General features: G+C 38.0%; 1 protein-coding gene across 29 annotated transcripts in view; it reads left to right on the top strand.

The window, feature by feature from the left end:
* DTNA (dystrobrevin alpha) overlaps positions 1–16,025 on the top strand; it is a 394,437-nt gene that overhangs the window by 255,935 nt on the left and 122,477 nt on the right. For all 29 annotated transcript variants that reach the window (XM_073006396.1, XM_073006399.1, XM_037982388.2 and 26 more), the window contains 2 exons: positions 2,640–2,707; positions 12,879–12,959. In XM_073006396.1, coding sequence (XP_072862497.1) covers positions 2,641–2,707; positions 12,879–12,959 — 148 coding nt within the window. In that variant the 5' untranslated portion in view covers position 2,640. The remainder of the gene's footprint in view (positions 1–2,639; positions 2,708–12,878; positions 12,960–16,025) is intronic.

Below are 16,025 nucleotides of genomic sequence, written 5' to 3'. Positions count from 1 at the left end.
TTCTATAAGTCAGATTTGGGAAATATAACTGAAAGTTCATTTCATGGAAACCAAACTTAGCTTGTTTTGCTGTTTTCTCTCTTTCCTCTTTTTTTTTTTTTTTCTCTTTCATTATTTATTCAATAAATGCAAGCTGGCCATATCATTTGTTGGTTAGATTTTGCTGGGCACTGTGAAGAATTAAGATATGTGAGGTTAGTGCTCTCAAAACCTTACAGAGAAAGAGACAAAATGTTAAATAGGAATAGAGTTGTCACAACACCACGAAACAAGTAGTACAAGCAGCAAGGCCTGCAAGTTCAGATGCCTGTCTTTACCTCTGATATTTTCTATCAGAGCTCCCTGGACTGCCATCCTTTGTGATTTATTTTTAATCATTCTTTTCATCTCGTTCTAACACAGAGATCCAGGAACACATCACTCATTCTATCCTCTATCTTTCTTATTGCCTCAACTCTACTTCTGAGCCCATGAAATAAACTTTGGAAGCTATATTCATACTACTTTGTGAAAGTCAGTGTTATCTACCCACTTCTAAAATAAAGGAGATGAGGTTATATGAATTAGGAAGGGGGTGTTTTTTTCCAGATCTATATACCAACTTTACCTGCATATATGAAATCTTATAAAAAGCAAGTTTTTGACCATATTCAGCAACAAATTGTTACCAAATTGATGAAGCTTCATTAATAACTCTACTCCTTTTCAATAGTTATTTAGGATAGTCCTTGGTATATTATCTAACCCATTGTGAATGTGTGCACTCTCTTCCCTTGACTCCATAAACCAAAGCTATTCCACAGCCTTCCTTCCCTTCCTGGCAATGGGGTTCACCCATAAAAGCATCTGGTCAGGCTACTGAATCAATGTGATAAACATCACTTTTACCACCATTTTTTTTTTTAAATTTTACCCTCAGTTGAGTCATTCTGTACACAGCTCATTACCTTTTGAGCAGTCTTCTGCTGTAGTTTTGTTAAATTTATCCTCAGGAAATCAACCCCTCTCATGTTCACATCTTTCTTTCCACTTCTATGGCTGTAATTACTTCATTGTGTCTTAATTGCTTTTATGCTTCTGTATCTCTACCACTACAGTGTAAGCACCTTGAGGACAAGCACTGTGACTTGATCACTATAGTGCACTCAGAGGACAGCGGGTCCTGACTTGATCACTGTGATGTGGTCATAGGACAGTGTGATCCTGGCTTGATTGCTGTGGGGCACTCAAAGTGTAGTAGGGTTCCTGGAGTATGAAAGGCACTCAGTAAAGGCTTGTTTTATTTTCATTCATTTTTTTAATTGGCAGATAATTATTGTGTATATTTATGGGGTACAATGTAATGTGTTGATCCCTGTATACATTGTAGGAAAAGTCAGTCAAGCTAATTAACATATCCATCACCTCACCAACTTATTTTTTGTGGTGAACATGCTGTTTGTTGAGTGAGTGCTCAGAATTGAAAGGCAATGCATGCTGTGGAGATGCCAAGGACAGGCACCCAACCCAGGCAGTTGTAGAAAGTTGGGGGAGATTTCAGAGGAAGATAGACAAACTGAGATTTGACACCTCACCTTGCTGAGGGTGACAGCAAGTTAGCTTGGCATAGGGAGAGGACGATCCTGTCCGAAAAGAGCATAGACAAAGTCCTAGATTTGAGAAAGAGCAGAGGCAATAGGCACAGGCAAAAAAAACCCATGCAACTACACCTTTTGTTAACTATGCCTGAGAATCAAGGCAGAAGTCAGTGTGGTAGACATACATGTGCATCTATATATGTGCACATGAGAGGAAAGTTTGATTTTTAAAAGTTTAATTAGATGTAATAAAAAGTCAAATCCATCAACCTCTAAAACTCTTGATATTTAGCCCAAAGCCCTCTACATGACTAAACACATCCATTAACTTTCTCATTATTTAATTTTAATTTTTTCTATCATATTTTAATTCTGTGTTTTAACTGTTGGCATTTTAACAGTATATTTTATATAGTTCCACTGCAGACAATAGTATGGTTAAGGAAAGATATTTGAATTTAACCACCTTGCATGAAATTGTTATGTACAGGAACTGTTGCAAGTTCCAAACACTCAACTTAGAAATGAACATTTAGAAAACTACCTGTTTATAAATTGAGGTTTTGAGTGCATAAGGGACAACTGGCAACAGGATGAGATGGAAGCCATAATGATCTTGGAGTCCAAACATCTGCATCCTTCATTCACCAAGTTCATGAGACTCTTGGTTTCATCATCTGTTGAATGGGATCCACAATATCTGTTCTCCAGTCTTAGGTATTCTTAAAATTGAAAGAGAAACTGAATGTGAAACAAATCACCTAACAGATGGTAGATGGTTGTATTTAGTTATAGCACAAGGTCATTTGCTACAGTAGTTACTTTTATGTTAGACAATAAAAATTTTATACCCCCTCCAACAACTACAACAATAATATATATGGAAAAATATGTGCAGCAATTTAGGTTAGTAAAAGTAAAGCTGTACTTTTTAAAACAAATGGTTTTCAATAGGTTTTCTATATGTTTGTGCCACAAGTACAGCAAGTATGTTTACAGAGAAATGGCTTCTTGCCTCAATAGCGTGAGGATAATATGTGTTGTAACCATTTTGTCTCATAGAATGATTGAAGATAGTGGGAAAAGAGGAAATACCATGGCAGAAAGAAGACAGCTGTTTGCAGAGATGAGTAAGTATGGATCTTTTAAGGAACACCCTATAGTTTCCATTGAATACTCATGGAAAGGCTAGAAATAACCACTTATGTTCATGATACTTGTACTTTTCCTTGGATCCTAAGTCCCTTTCATGAAGTGTACATTTTGGCCTTTTTTACTTCTTACTTGGCAAGAGTTCAGTTAGTCAGTAATTCATCCTAATTTGTTATTAGACTGTATATTTTATATGGAAGAAAATGTTTATAGACCTCTATATTTACATTCACACATATGTGCACATACACAGACACTTGATAAACACTATTTAGTATTGACATTAATACAGTCCACTAAACTTTAAAGTCTGTGTTCATCCCCCTACACTGTCACAGCAGCTGGCATATTGTAGGCACTAGATAAAATTTGTGAAATGAATTATTGACTTTCTTCCCTGCGAAATGGTATCATATGTTTATGTGGAAAGGAGAAGTTAGGCACAATTACTGGACCAAACTATAAACTGTCATTCAGACTTCATGTTCTACATGAGGAGAATCTATTCTGCAAACTGGTTTTTTAAAAAATACTAAGGAAAATAAAAGATAAAGGGAGCGTAGAGGTGACCTGCTACACAAGGGAACCCAAACTAAGTTACTGACTCCAGTGAAGAATCTATTCAATAAAGGCCATTGGTTTATGTAAGTGCACAGTTGCTGTATAAGTAATTGGTTGGTAGCATCTCCCTTGTAGACCATTTTTCTTTTTCATAAAGAAAAAGAACTTGACATTAGGGGGAAAACCACACATCTCAAGTTGAATGTTGTAAAGGAAAAAGCGTGGTTCTCTTCATGTCTTTTTATCTCTTCTTCCTGCATATGGAATGAGGATGAGCAGGAGTGAGTGGAAGCCTTTTTCCCTAAGAAGGCAGTAACAAAATTAGGTTCCTACGAAAGATTGAAAGGGATTGGCAAGAATGAGGGTCAGAACAGAAAAAGTTAAGTCCCAGATAATAAGATTCATATTTTCCTTTATCATTCCCCAATAATCTGGTGGTACCAAGATAGCATTAGAACTAACAGAGAGGAAAGAAAATTAAAATTGATGTGGGGAATCTCAATCGTGTTCCTTGCTTTTTCCACTTTTAGAAATGTGCTTAGAGTGTTTGGGAGAGTTTCAGCCAGGCCTTCCAATTTCTTAGACCCCATGTGTGGTACTGTGTCTTCACCTGGAATTGTGGCCTTTGTGCAGTTACAAATCCAACAGAGCAAGGAGCCTAGTGAGTACCTGTCCATCTAAACAAAATCCAAAGCAGCACAGGTATCCTCCAACAGCACATTCTTGTATTAAAAAGGCAAGAGTACATCATGGGACAATATCTTCTCAGACACAGTAGAAAAAAATATTTACCCTAAAAAGGCAATAAAATCTTGGGGGAAATCTTTGAACTTACCATTATAACACTAAAGACAGTGTCAGACAGCACACTGTAAGAACTATAAAAGTATGCTTGTTTAATGATTTTGTAAATCCTTCTTTGAGTTTACGTATCCCAATGTTTTCTGAGCCTGATATAGTGCCTGGCTCAGACAGATACATACGTTACAAATGTTTATTGAATCAAAATTGCCCAACTCAAAGAAAGCTCGATATGGTTTTTAGAGACATAGAAAACAGAGACTTAGGAAAATCGTGCATTCAGTTCCCAAATTATAACTTTATCTCTTCATAGAAACATTACAGTGATGTCTTGCAGCTTTATTAGTTCTGTGAGTTCTTGTGATTAATGGTCAGAATAGATAAACAAGCCAAACACATATGTATCTTTCCTCCCTGGGTGTTCCAAATCAAATGTTGGCAAAAACAGCTAAACATGTCTGACCTTAACAATTCATTAGTTTGAGCAACATGTTTATATCAGCACTAAGTATGACACATCCACAATAAGTAGGATTCTGCTGGATAAAACAATCGCTGGTTTCAAAGGGAGCAATTGATTTTGACACGTAGACTGTCATACAAAAGAGAAAGGTAATATCATTGAGAACGTGTTAAATGGTTGAAAAATATATGGGTATTCCAGCTGTATCAGTAGCACACCAAAGAAAGGAAAGGAAACCCTTATCAGAGAAGACTGACATCAAGATTCGAAAAGTAACTTATAGGAACCTGTGCTTTCTAGACAAGGAGCAAAAAGGACTAGACTTGTAAATCTTCTCATCTAAGTATTATATAGAAATATTTAAAGAAAAAAAGACAACAAAAGAAAGTGCCAATGAGATTCTTTGCTTTAGAAATTGCAAATGTGAAAGAAAAGTTGTAATGGACAGAGTTAAACAGGCAGGGAAGACTTTTATCCAAGACAATTGCAACAGGGAAGAAAGACTGAACTCAACTTCCCTGGAACAAAAAGCAGGAAGGACTTTTAAGCACTGGGGAAAAATACTGGAGGACTTCAGGGAGGAGATTGGTCAATGTGATTAGGCCATCTGTTTGCTAATTGTCACATTTAACAGTTAGGCTTCTACCCTCCCGATAAGACTTGGAGATAGAGGTGATACCTCCTTCAACAATTATATTTCAAAGGGCTGGCACCCACATTCTTGAGAAAGACATTCCTGGGTTGTAAACTTGGCAAGATATTTACATCTCAAAGGAGCAGAGAAAGAATTTACAAGGAAAAGTTTTCTAAAGTAAATGCTGTAAGAAAACAGAGGTCAGAAGCCTAGAGGAAGGAAGAAGTCTATCTAAAGTCAGGCAAGTTGAGGAGGTCTTGGTCTTAGAAAAGGTAAAGAACAGCAATTGATAACAAAAATTGATAAGAAAGTTTGGCAAATTCAGGTGATTGCAGCACATATGTGTTAAACATTCACTCTTAGCTCATTACTATAAGCAGCAGAAGCAGGAAGAAACAGCAAAGAAATGAAATTAAGAGAAGCATAGACTAAAAAACAAACAGAAATAATAGCTTTATATAAAAAATTGGGTGATCACCTACTTTGATTTAAGAAATTCTGTGTAAGTTCTCCCTTAACCAAATATTGTCTTCACAATAATGCCCTAATTATCAGTTTGCTTACTACCTTGGATTACAGCTGAAAAAAAGAAAAAAGAAAAACCCTCTAGTTAAATATAAACATCATCAGCTGGGTGCAGTGGCTCACTCCTGTAATCCCAGCACTTTGGGAGGCCAAGGCGGGTGGATCACGAGGTCAGGAGATTGAGACCATCCTGGCTAACATGGTGAAACCCCATCTCTCTACTGAAAATACAAAAAAAAATTAGCCGGGCGTGGTGGCGAGCGCCTGTAGTCCCAGCTACCTGGGAGGCTGAGGCAGGAGAATGGCGTGAACCCGGGAGGCGGAGCTTGCAGTGAGCCGAGATCGCGCCACTGTATTCCAGCCTGGGTAACAGAGCAAGACTCCGTCTCAGAAAAAATATATATATAAACGTCATCCTCACCTTGGCTTTTTCAGCCATCAAATAAGTTTAGCAGCTCAAGTAAGTTTATCAGACTGACTTTTAACAGAATAAATTGTTTGTTCTTGGAATTAAACTCTCCTTTTCTGTTTTTCTACTCTCAGAGCACATTTACTTAGCCTTTTATGGTAGTTGTGAACATGTCCATACCACTCACTGCTATGAACTCCTTTTTAGGGACAGACCTAGGACATGTACCTTCAAATCATTCACCTTAGATGCTGAATCAATGCTCATTTAAAAGCCGATGGGGCACAGGATGGGTAGGTTTTAATGGAAGGGACGTGATTGGAAAACACTCTTTGAGAACATGGAATTCTGCCTAAAAAGGTCAGGAAGGTCTTGGGGAGAAATGAGAGTGATGCCACTGGCCTCTCAGCAGAGGCGGGACCTGAAATCAAAGGGAGGCAAATGAAACTACTCAACAAATACTGTTTTTGGCTTTTGTTTCTGTGTATGTTTTGAGATACAGTTTCACTGTGTCGCCCAGGCTGGCATGCAGTGACGTGATCTTGGCTCACTGCAACCTCCGCCTCCCGGGTTCAAGCAGTTCTTGTGCCTCGGCCTCCCGAATAGCTGGGACTACAGGTGCACCACCACGCCCGGCTACTTTTAGTATTTTTAGGAGAGACGCCCTGGATTTCACCATGCTTGGTCAGGCTGGTCTCAAACTTCTGACCTTAAGTGATCCACCCACCTCAGCCTTCCAAAGTGCTGGAATTACCGCGTGAGCCACTGTGCCCGGCCTAAGTACTGTTGAATTATTTGAAGGCAGGCCGTCCTTGAGAGTGTTGGCTGGAGTCAGCACATGCACGATTGGAAAGGAACCTAGGGCATGATTTTAAAATGCAAACTATGAATTTAAGAACACCAATCTCAAAAATTCAGAAAAATGACATGAATGACTCCGCCACCCTAGGTTATCATGGATATGGTGACTGTTTTCACCCACTTCTTCGTTTCTCGTGCTCCTCAGTCTCTTTAAGATATTAACATCATGGATCGCCACCCAAGAAATTCTCTCTATGTCACCACAACCTAGTCTCCTGCTTTTTCTGTCTCCTCTACTTCTCTCTTTCTGTCTCTTAGTACCCTCTAGACACTGAAGTTAGAGAATGTAAAGTTTTCTTCTTGACCAGTTTTCTCCATATACAATTTGTCTCTCTCTCAAGTCTTTACCTTTATTGCTATGACTCTTGAGTGTTCAGAGTCCCCCAAAACAACCTCCCATTTCTCATGAGCCAGCTTATCCAAAATAGCACATGAACTAAACTTCCCTTCCAGCCTTGCCTACTTGTTGTCAAGTCTTCTGCTAATGAAGCAGCTTGAGGAGGGCTCATTGTCACTCCACTAATAGTGCCCATCACAAAAATACCTATCATTCCCTGCCAAGATGGCTGCCTTCTAGTGTTCCCAAAGCCACGCGGTCTTTTAACAACTGCCAAGCAGCTGGGCACAGTTCAGAAACGAGGAGGACACTCCAATTCCCAAGTTTGTGCCTCATTTTGTCACTAGAAATATGGAATAGCCCTACTTGTGCAGAGTCTCCTGTTGGTAAAATATTTCAGTCTTGGCCCAGTCGAGCACACTACTACATTTTGTGTGCTTATTGATAATTTCTGGAATATACTAAAGCACTAATCCTTGTATCCAACTGTCCTGTGGATATCTCTACTTGGACATCTTACCAGCAACTCAAACTCTTTAGCCCAAAACTGTCTTCATCCATCAACAAACCTATTCCTCCCTGTTTTTACCTTACTTAGCTCAATGAGGGAGGCTCTATCCCATTCAGCCACCTAAGGTAGCAATTATTTTTCACCCCCAAACTCCTTAACCTTCCTCTCAGTATCTCTCTCTCTCTCTCTCTCTGTCTCTCTCTCTCTCTCTCTCTCTCTCTCAGTATCGCTCTCTCTCCCTCCCTCCTTCACACACACAGCCAGTGATAAAGTGTGGCAGAGTTCAGGCAGCAGGTTCATCATAGGCTTCATTTTTATTCTGTAAATATATGTTTAGCAAAACTTTTAAATCAATGTGATATTTAAGAATCAAATGGCTATATATTAATAGAAGGTTTTATAACAAGCTTTCAAAATATAGAAGGCAAAACATACAAAAACTGTGAAAATGTTCAGAGTGCGAAAGTTAAAACCAAAAATTAGGTAAGACTGGTTGATTTGTTGGTTGATTGGTTGGTTGAATGAACGAATGAATGGGTAGGGAAAAGGTGGAAGGAAAGAAGGGAGCGAGAGGGAGGGAGAGAGGGAAGCAGAGATAGGGGGAGAAGGGAAGAAAGAGAATCTTTTTAAAAGGGCTAAAGAAAGGGAAAAAATCACCCAATTTTTTATATAAGCTGCTGATAACAGTGCAAACAATCAGAGTTTAATGTGTCTTTGTTGTCATATTTATTACTTCCTTCCAACTATGACATGGGTACAAGAGGCTTGAGGAGATGGTGCAAGAGCACTAAGTTGCCTTAAATAAATGTGTTTTAGTTTTTCTTACTATGAAAAGTTTCAAATATATGTAGAAGTAGAGAAAATAGTATTTATCTCAACCCTTAATTATGTATGCCATCCCCCACTGTATTAGTATGAAGCAAAACTAAGAAATCACTTAAATGAGTGGAATCTCCAGATTTAAAGAATTATATCCCAGTGATACAATTCAGAAAACAACCACTATCCATTATTTTGAAAAATAATGACGAGTACATTGAAAAAAATGTGATGGGAAAATTCTGTACTTTATTAAAAAGTATAGATTCTTTGGAGTTTAGGGTATGAACTGCTTATAAGTTTTGTAATGAAATGGATGTTTTTCTAGATCTTGGCCAAGATATAGTAGTAATTCTAGACATGTCAACATGCTAAAAGCAAAGATTGCTCTGCTGATTTTATTTCTTTACTCATTTATTTAAATTCCATCTTTTTAATAAATAAATTAAGTCAGCTAATAATACTTTTTAATGAGATTACCAGACTGCTAGATCAGGAAAATACCATCTGATAAAAATTAACGTTAATTTCAGCAAGATATTGACAAAAACTCTTAGACTGTGCATGTGTTGGGAATTGTGGACTGGGTCACAATACAGTTAGGTAGATTTATAGGGAATGTCATGACCATGTCTAAAGCCGCAACTAATGGGTCTATCAGCTTGGAGGAAGGCTTCTAGTAGTATCCTGGAAGGCTCTGTTTGTGGCCCTGTTCTGGTCCTTCGTTTTAATCAATGACTCGAATGAAGACACAGAAGTCACACAACTAATCGCAAGTAGGTTTGGGGGTTTATAAACTTTCAAGAAAAGACCACATATGTAAAACTGGGTTAAGTTCATGGTTTGTTGGGGCAGAGAAAAAAAAATTTATTTTGACAAGGCAGATAAACAGAGTAAGAGGCTATGTATCATATCTCAGCCCAGCTTCTTCTGGTCCCTTTCTGGATGCATCCTGCAGTTAATATATACATTGATTGTGCATGGTTATGTGCTGCTATATCTGACATACTAAATTTTATTGTTCACCACATCCCTTTTAATATTCAGGGCTTACATCATCAACCAGGAAGAATTTATACAACATTTATAGACCTACAGACCTCTTCCTGATTCTTGAACAAAACACAGGGTCAGTTAAGTCCACTTAGTGATAGGACAGTAGAGAGCAGTCAGTGCACTTCAGGCCCAAAGCAGCATCTCCACATCCTTCTTTACTGCATCCTGGAGGAGTGCACCTTTGCCATATTTCCCCCAGGACTTCCATCAGAGGAAAGTGCAGAGGTGCCAGGGTTACTGTGCTCAGAGGGTAAGGTCTTGCGGAAACTGAGAAACTTAACTATGTACCACATCACAAACCTCTTTTCATCTGGAGCTTAAATCATTATGCTTGAAGAACTTACACAAATAATCTATGCCCCTAATGTTTTCTTTTAAGTGATTATTTACAGATACTGAGACTCTCCTGATTGCTGAGCCAAACTTAGCACCAATAAAAGTACATCCTCATCTGGGAGCAAAGGCAGATTTAGCATTCAGGTATTTCTGATAGTCTCTCTGTCTCTGGTTATCGGGCACCCTAGAGAGCTCATTCCCGACATAAGTCTCTCAGATTTACAGAGGGCATGAAACTGGGAAAGATTTTTGAAGTTCCAGTGACAACTGAAGAATTTTAAAAGATTCAGAAAAGTTCAAAGTATGAGCTAAATTTTAAAACTAACCAGATACATACGAAGTCCTACCCTTAGCTCCAAAATAGGCATTTAAATAGCAAATAGAAAAGATTTGACTGATACAGAAGTGCATATGATTTTTCAAAGTAGTTTTTTAAATTAACTTCAAACTTAATAAAAGTGGCATAATAAGCCATCTATTTTTTCAAAAAGATCACATTAGTTAGGAGTCCTTATCAAAGGTAGTAATAATTGCTTTCTATATATTCTATACAGGTAAAGCAATCGCTATTGGGATTAATTTTGGACACCTAATTTTACAGAGATTTTAGCCAGTCACAGAACAGGGTGACTAGAATGTTTAGGGGTCTCAAACCATGCTTGATCATAATGAAAATAATAATAACAACTGCCATGAATTGAAGCCCTACTGGGTGCCAGACAGATAAACACTATACCTGAAATGGCCGTGGAGTTGAACATCTTTTACCCTAAAAAAAGCCCAAGGAGAAGCTACCTGCCCAGCTAAATTTTAAAGTCCATGATGACAAGAACTTTTGCACATAATTTTCAGATGGTAATGAAGACACTAATAATGATAATGTAGCTGCTTTGCAATATTTGAGAAATGAATTCTCAAGTGGAAGGGGCAAAGAGTATGTGACTCCAGGGGAAACCAGCTCAAATAGGTTGAAGTTACAAGGAGGCAAATCAAAGCTCAAACATAAAAAAGACACTTCTATCACATATTTTTGTTCAGAAGTGGCCCATTTACTGTTAAGTGGTCATTATGTTCCCAGTGCAGAAGTCAAGACTTTATATCTGTCTATTACCAGCCAGTAAAGTTGATATTTTTATCTTGTTTTATCCATGAGGAAATTGAGATGCCATGGAAAAACTTGGTGAAACTCACACAACTGGGAAGTGACAGAATTAAAGTTTACGTACTTTAAAGTTCATTTATTTTCACAAGTAATAATCTTATCTATCATGAGAAATAATCCTACATGGCCATTGACTAAATGTTCATCTCTTGAGAACATTTCTAAGGGAATTCCTGCAGTGGGTGAGGAGAGTTCCCCATCTCTTTAATCCCTCAAGTGCTCAGTGTCGCTAAGCCTGTTTGTCAAATAATAAGCTTTATTAAGAGTGACCATTTAATTATCTTCTTTATAAAACCACAAAGTAATAGCACTATTGGAAACACTTTCAGTGAATCTGAAGATATCGGTTTGAGTTGAGGAAATGCTAAATCCTCTAGTGAGGGACACTTGCTAATTCATCCTGAGTTTCACTGGGAAAGCACTTAATTGGCCTTCTAATATCATTGCTTCTAGGATAGTTCATTTACTTGCTATTCTGTTTTACTGTAAAGGATTCACATAGCACATTTTATTAGTATACGACTGGTAAAGATAAAAGTTCAATACATGCCTTTATATCTGTTATGAACCACAAACATGGGCTTAGAAAAAACAAATATGTAGAAACTGAGAAAAGCAGACATTTATTGAAAGTCTAATGTGTTCTAGACACAGTCTAGAGATTAACTCATTCAAAGGAGGGTGGGCGGAATACTAGGAGCTCAGGTCTTGATGTAACAAGCAGCCCATATGCAGGGTATTGAGACGAGACTGACCAAGCCTACCTAGGAGAGATTCTGTGGTAGAAAGTAGTGGGCAATGTCCTTAGGTAGGTAAGCCAGAAAGAACCTGCAGACAAGCTTGGATTCTGAGCAGAGCTTTTAGACCTGATGTTCTGGGCATCAGGAGCCATGCTGGACTCCTAAGTGGAAGAGTGGAATAAAGAAAGTAGTGTAAGAATACAGTGAATATGCTCCAAGTTAGGAAGGAACTGGAAGCCACAATAAAAGAAAGGGTAGAGGTAGTTTTAGAAAGGCATCTCTTCCTCTGAGAGTGACAGGAAGGATCACAAGAAAGTTATTAGTAATAAAAATGAATACTTATGCAGCATTTACTGTATGCCAGACAGTGTTTAAGTGCCTTAGGTATATTCACTCATTTATCCTTACAACAGTCCTGTGAAATAAGTACTACTATTATCATCATCCCCATCTTCCAAGTGAGAAAATGGAAGCTCTAAAAGCAATTGGCCTAAGGGCACACAGAGAAGATGCTCAACAGTTAGTACATGGTCACCTAACAACCACGTTCTAATGACCAATAGCAATGCACTTTAAATGCTTATTTGATGATAGTATGTATATCATCTAGCTGTTTCACTGTAGGTCACAGCTTGAGCAGATTGTTCTCAGAAGTGGTGGACACAACAGGGATGACATTGTGTTTCTTGATCCATGAATATAGTTTACAACCTGATCTCCAATGTTGATTACATGTGTGTGCTCTTTTTCCCTAGAACCTGAGGAACCTGTCCTTGAATAGGACAGACCTGTTCAATTCTTAAAGTTATACTTATATTCTAATAAAAATAAAATTAGGTGTAAGGATCATATCTGCAGTTGTTTTATTTGTAAACATTGTAAATTTCTTTCTGCACACATGGCATACCATATGTGTCCTTTTTCCCCGCACTAGGGGCTCAAGATCTGGATCGCATCCGACTCTCCACCTACAGAACAGCATGCAAGCTTAGGTTTGTTCAGAAGAAATGCAATTGTAAGTATGCCAGTTGATTGGACTAATTACCATCAAGAATCCTAGAGTTTATATTTGGTACTAAGTTTATTAAACTAGTTTATCTTACAAATATTGATAATACTCATATATGTTTACACAACAATAAAAGGGGTATTATGCTGTACAAATGGTAGAGATGACTCCTAAGTAGCCTTGAAATCTGAATTATGCTTAAATACTAAAGCATATGAACTGTTTAGTTCATACTAAAAGGATGAACCTCTGGATACATATACAATATAATTCTGACCTTGGAAGGGTTTAAATCTGGATGGATGTTTTTCTTCTTTTCTCTAACCTTGGTATCATAAATGCAGTGCCATCAAAATGGTTTCCAAGAACTTTATAAAATATCAAACACTAAATCCCCCTTATATTTGTATTTTCTTTTACAAGGACAGGAAAATATTTTAAAGCTTTTGGAAAACATTTAAGTTTTTTTTCTGAAAGAGCAAAATTAGCCCTTTGTGTCACAGTTTTAACTACATTTGTGTACATCAGACAAAAATAAGAAAAGAGACAATACTTAAAGAAGCAAAGGAACTTGCTCCAGTTTTTTTTCAAATGTAAAAACGTAAGCAGTAAGCTAGATCACTAGTCACAACGAGCAGTCTTAGTCTCTGCTGGGCCAACACCTCCATTGTATTACCATATGCATTTTCTCTTGAAAAAAATATTGATTCATAGTTCATATGTAAGAACTTATTCTTTTCTTTTTAAAAAAATACTTATAAAAATTAGTCATGTCTCATTTTTTAATTAATACTGGATGAATTCTTAAAAATGAAAACCGTAATGTTCTCCTGATACATACACATAATTCTACTATAACTGGCATGGTCATTAGACTCACGGTAAAGGTAGAAACCAGGCGTCTCCACATGTCTACCCTCTCAGAGTCTCTAGCAGGTGTTTCCTAGGGCCCTGGGCAGGTCACCTCAGCCCCAGGCTTCTAGGCTTACAGCTAATCATGACTGTGAGGATGCAAAGTATGCATCTATTCCTCAAGTTCTCATCTACATCTTATTCCCCAGCCCCAATGGCTAAAAATGGGACTGAAATTTGGGGAAGGAGAGGTTAGAAGAAAAATATAAGTTGACTGTCTTACTTTCATTTTCTGTTGCTTATAACAGAATACTTGAAACTTTGCAATTTATAAAGAAAAGGAATTTATTTCTTACAATTATGGTGGCTCAGAAGTCCAAGGTCAAGGGGCTGCCTCTGGTGAGTCTTCTTACTACTGGGACTCTCTGCAGAGTCTCAAGATGGTGCAGGGCACACATAGCAAGGAGGCTGAGCATGCTAACTCAGGTCTCTCTTCCCCTTCTTATAAGGCCACCAGCCTCACTCCTGTGATTACCTATTAATCCATGAGTGGATAATACATTCATAAGGACAGAGCCCGCATGACCAATCATCTCTTAAAAGCCCCACCTCTCAACACTGCCTCATTGGGGATTAAGTTTCAACACGAGTTTCAGAAGGGACAAACATTCAAACCATAGCATTGGTCACACATCACATATGTGTTTTGACTCCTCACAGGAAGCTAAAGCAATCTAAAATGAGTAGTGAGAAAAGTATTACAGATGTTGAAAGAATTTCTTGCTGTATTTGTAGTCCTAACGAGTCAATAAAGCCATTTCCCGTGCTGGTGTTAGGGGCCAAGGAAAATGTTCCCACAGAAGAAGTTTCCTCTTCCCCCTCAAACACATCACCCAGATTAAAAACAAGAGGAAGAATCTCCGTGTTTTCAGCAATTAAAAGGGATGTGATTGTCCCACGTTCTTATCATGTGTTACCACTACAATGGCTTCAAAATTGGAGGGGAAGGCAGAGGGTAAGTGGTAGGAGTTCTGTCCTCCTTAGAGCTTTGCCAAGCAGAGCCTTCCTTAGGCTCCTTTCAGGAGAGCTAGAGATTTCCAATAAAAGACTACAAAATGGTACGAAGGAACCCCCAGAAAAAGCAAAAAAGGAAAACAAAGGAAAGAAAGGAAGTGAAAGGAAGAGAAGGGAAGGGCTCAGGGAATCAGGGACTTGGCAATACTGCACTCAACATTAAGGTAGACACACCGTGTTGTCCCCAGTTGTGGTCCACAGGCCTTATCCCATGCCTCCTGCTCTCTGAGAAAGACCCTTTCTCATTCTTGGCCATTTCCTTTTCCTCTTTCTATACTTTTCTGGTCCACATCCTTATCCTGCATCTAGAATTGTTTTGGAATTTCTTGAAAAACAGTAGGGAAGAAGTGAGGATGCTAATCTATCCCTGGGTGAAAATAGAAGCTTATACCTGTCCAGTGGCCCTTCAGTGTATCCATTCATTGACTTCTTAATTCAGTAAATGTATAATGAGCTCCTGCTATATGTTTGATATTGTGCTAGGTACCAAGGATAGTGTGATGATGAATGACATGTAATCCCTGCCTTCAAGTTGCTCAAAATCTAACTGAGCATGTGGACTTTTAAGCAGATGTATAAAACCATGTAGAAAGATAATGATAGAAATATGTACGTGGTATGTGAGAGCTTCAGGGAGTCAGTGCCCTGACTTGTTGGGGATGAGGGTCCATGGTAGGACTTTCCTAGAGAAGGAGATATCAGGAAAGTCTTATTTGTTTTACGATGTACCTTATAAAATTCCTGTATTTCAGGATAAGAAAATATATTACATTCTACAAAAGTTAGACAAAGTTAAGGTCCAAGGAAGAAAAATAAGCATATTGTGAATGCTTTGCTAAAGTAAGCTTTTAAAAATTGTTTCTACCTGATCAGAGGCATTAAATGCAAGTACTATATGTCCTTGCAGAGTTTTCCTTTCTAACAATAAATACAACAGTTGTGATATTCAGAGGTATTTGTAAAATGTTTACATAATTGATCTTGGCTCATCTTAATCAAAGTTGAAACCTTCCTTCTAGAAAGTTAACCAATCAGAAGCAGTGATGTTTACATGACATAACATTAGTCAACATTGAATATATGACCTGATTAGAGGAAAGTAATTTTAGTCTGCAGTAAACCTAACCCACAATAAATTATGATACC

The sequence above is a fragment of the Chlorocebus sabaeus genome, chromosome 18 (genome assembly GCF_047675955.1).
Source record: "Chlorocebus sabaeus isolate Y175 chromosome 18, mChlSab1.0.hap1, whole genome shotgun sequence".
Classification (NCBI taxonomy): domain Eukaryota; kingdom Metazoa; phylum Chordata; class Mammalia; order Primates; family Cercopithecidae; genus Chlorocebus; species Chlorocebus sabaeus.
The sequence above is the reverse complement of the archived record's forward strand: the minus strand, read 5'-3'. Positions and strand labels throughout refer to the sequence as shown.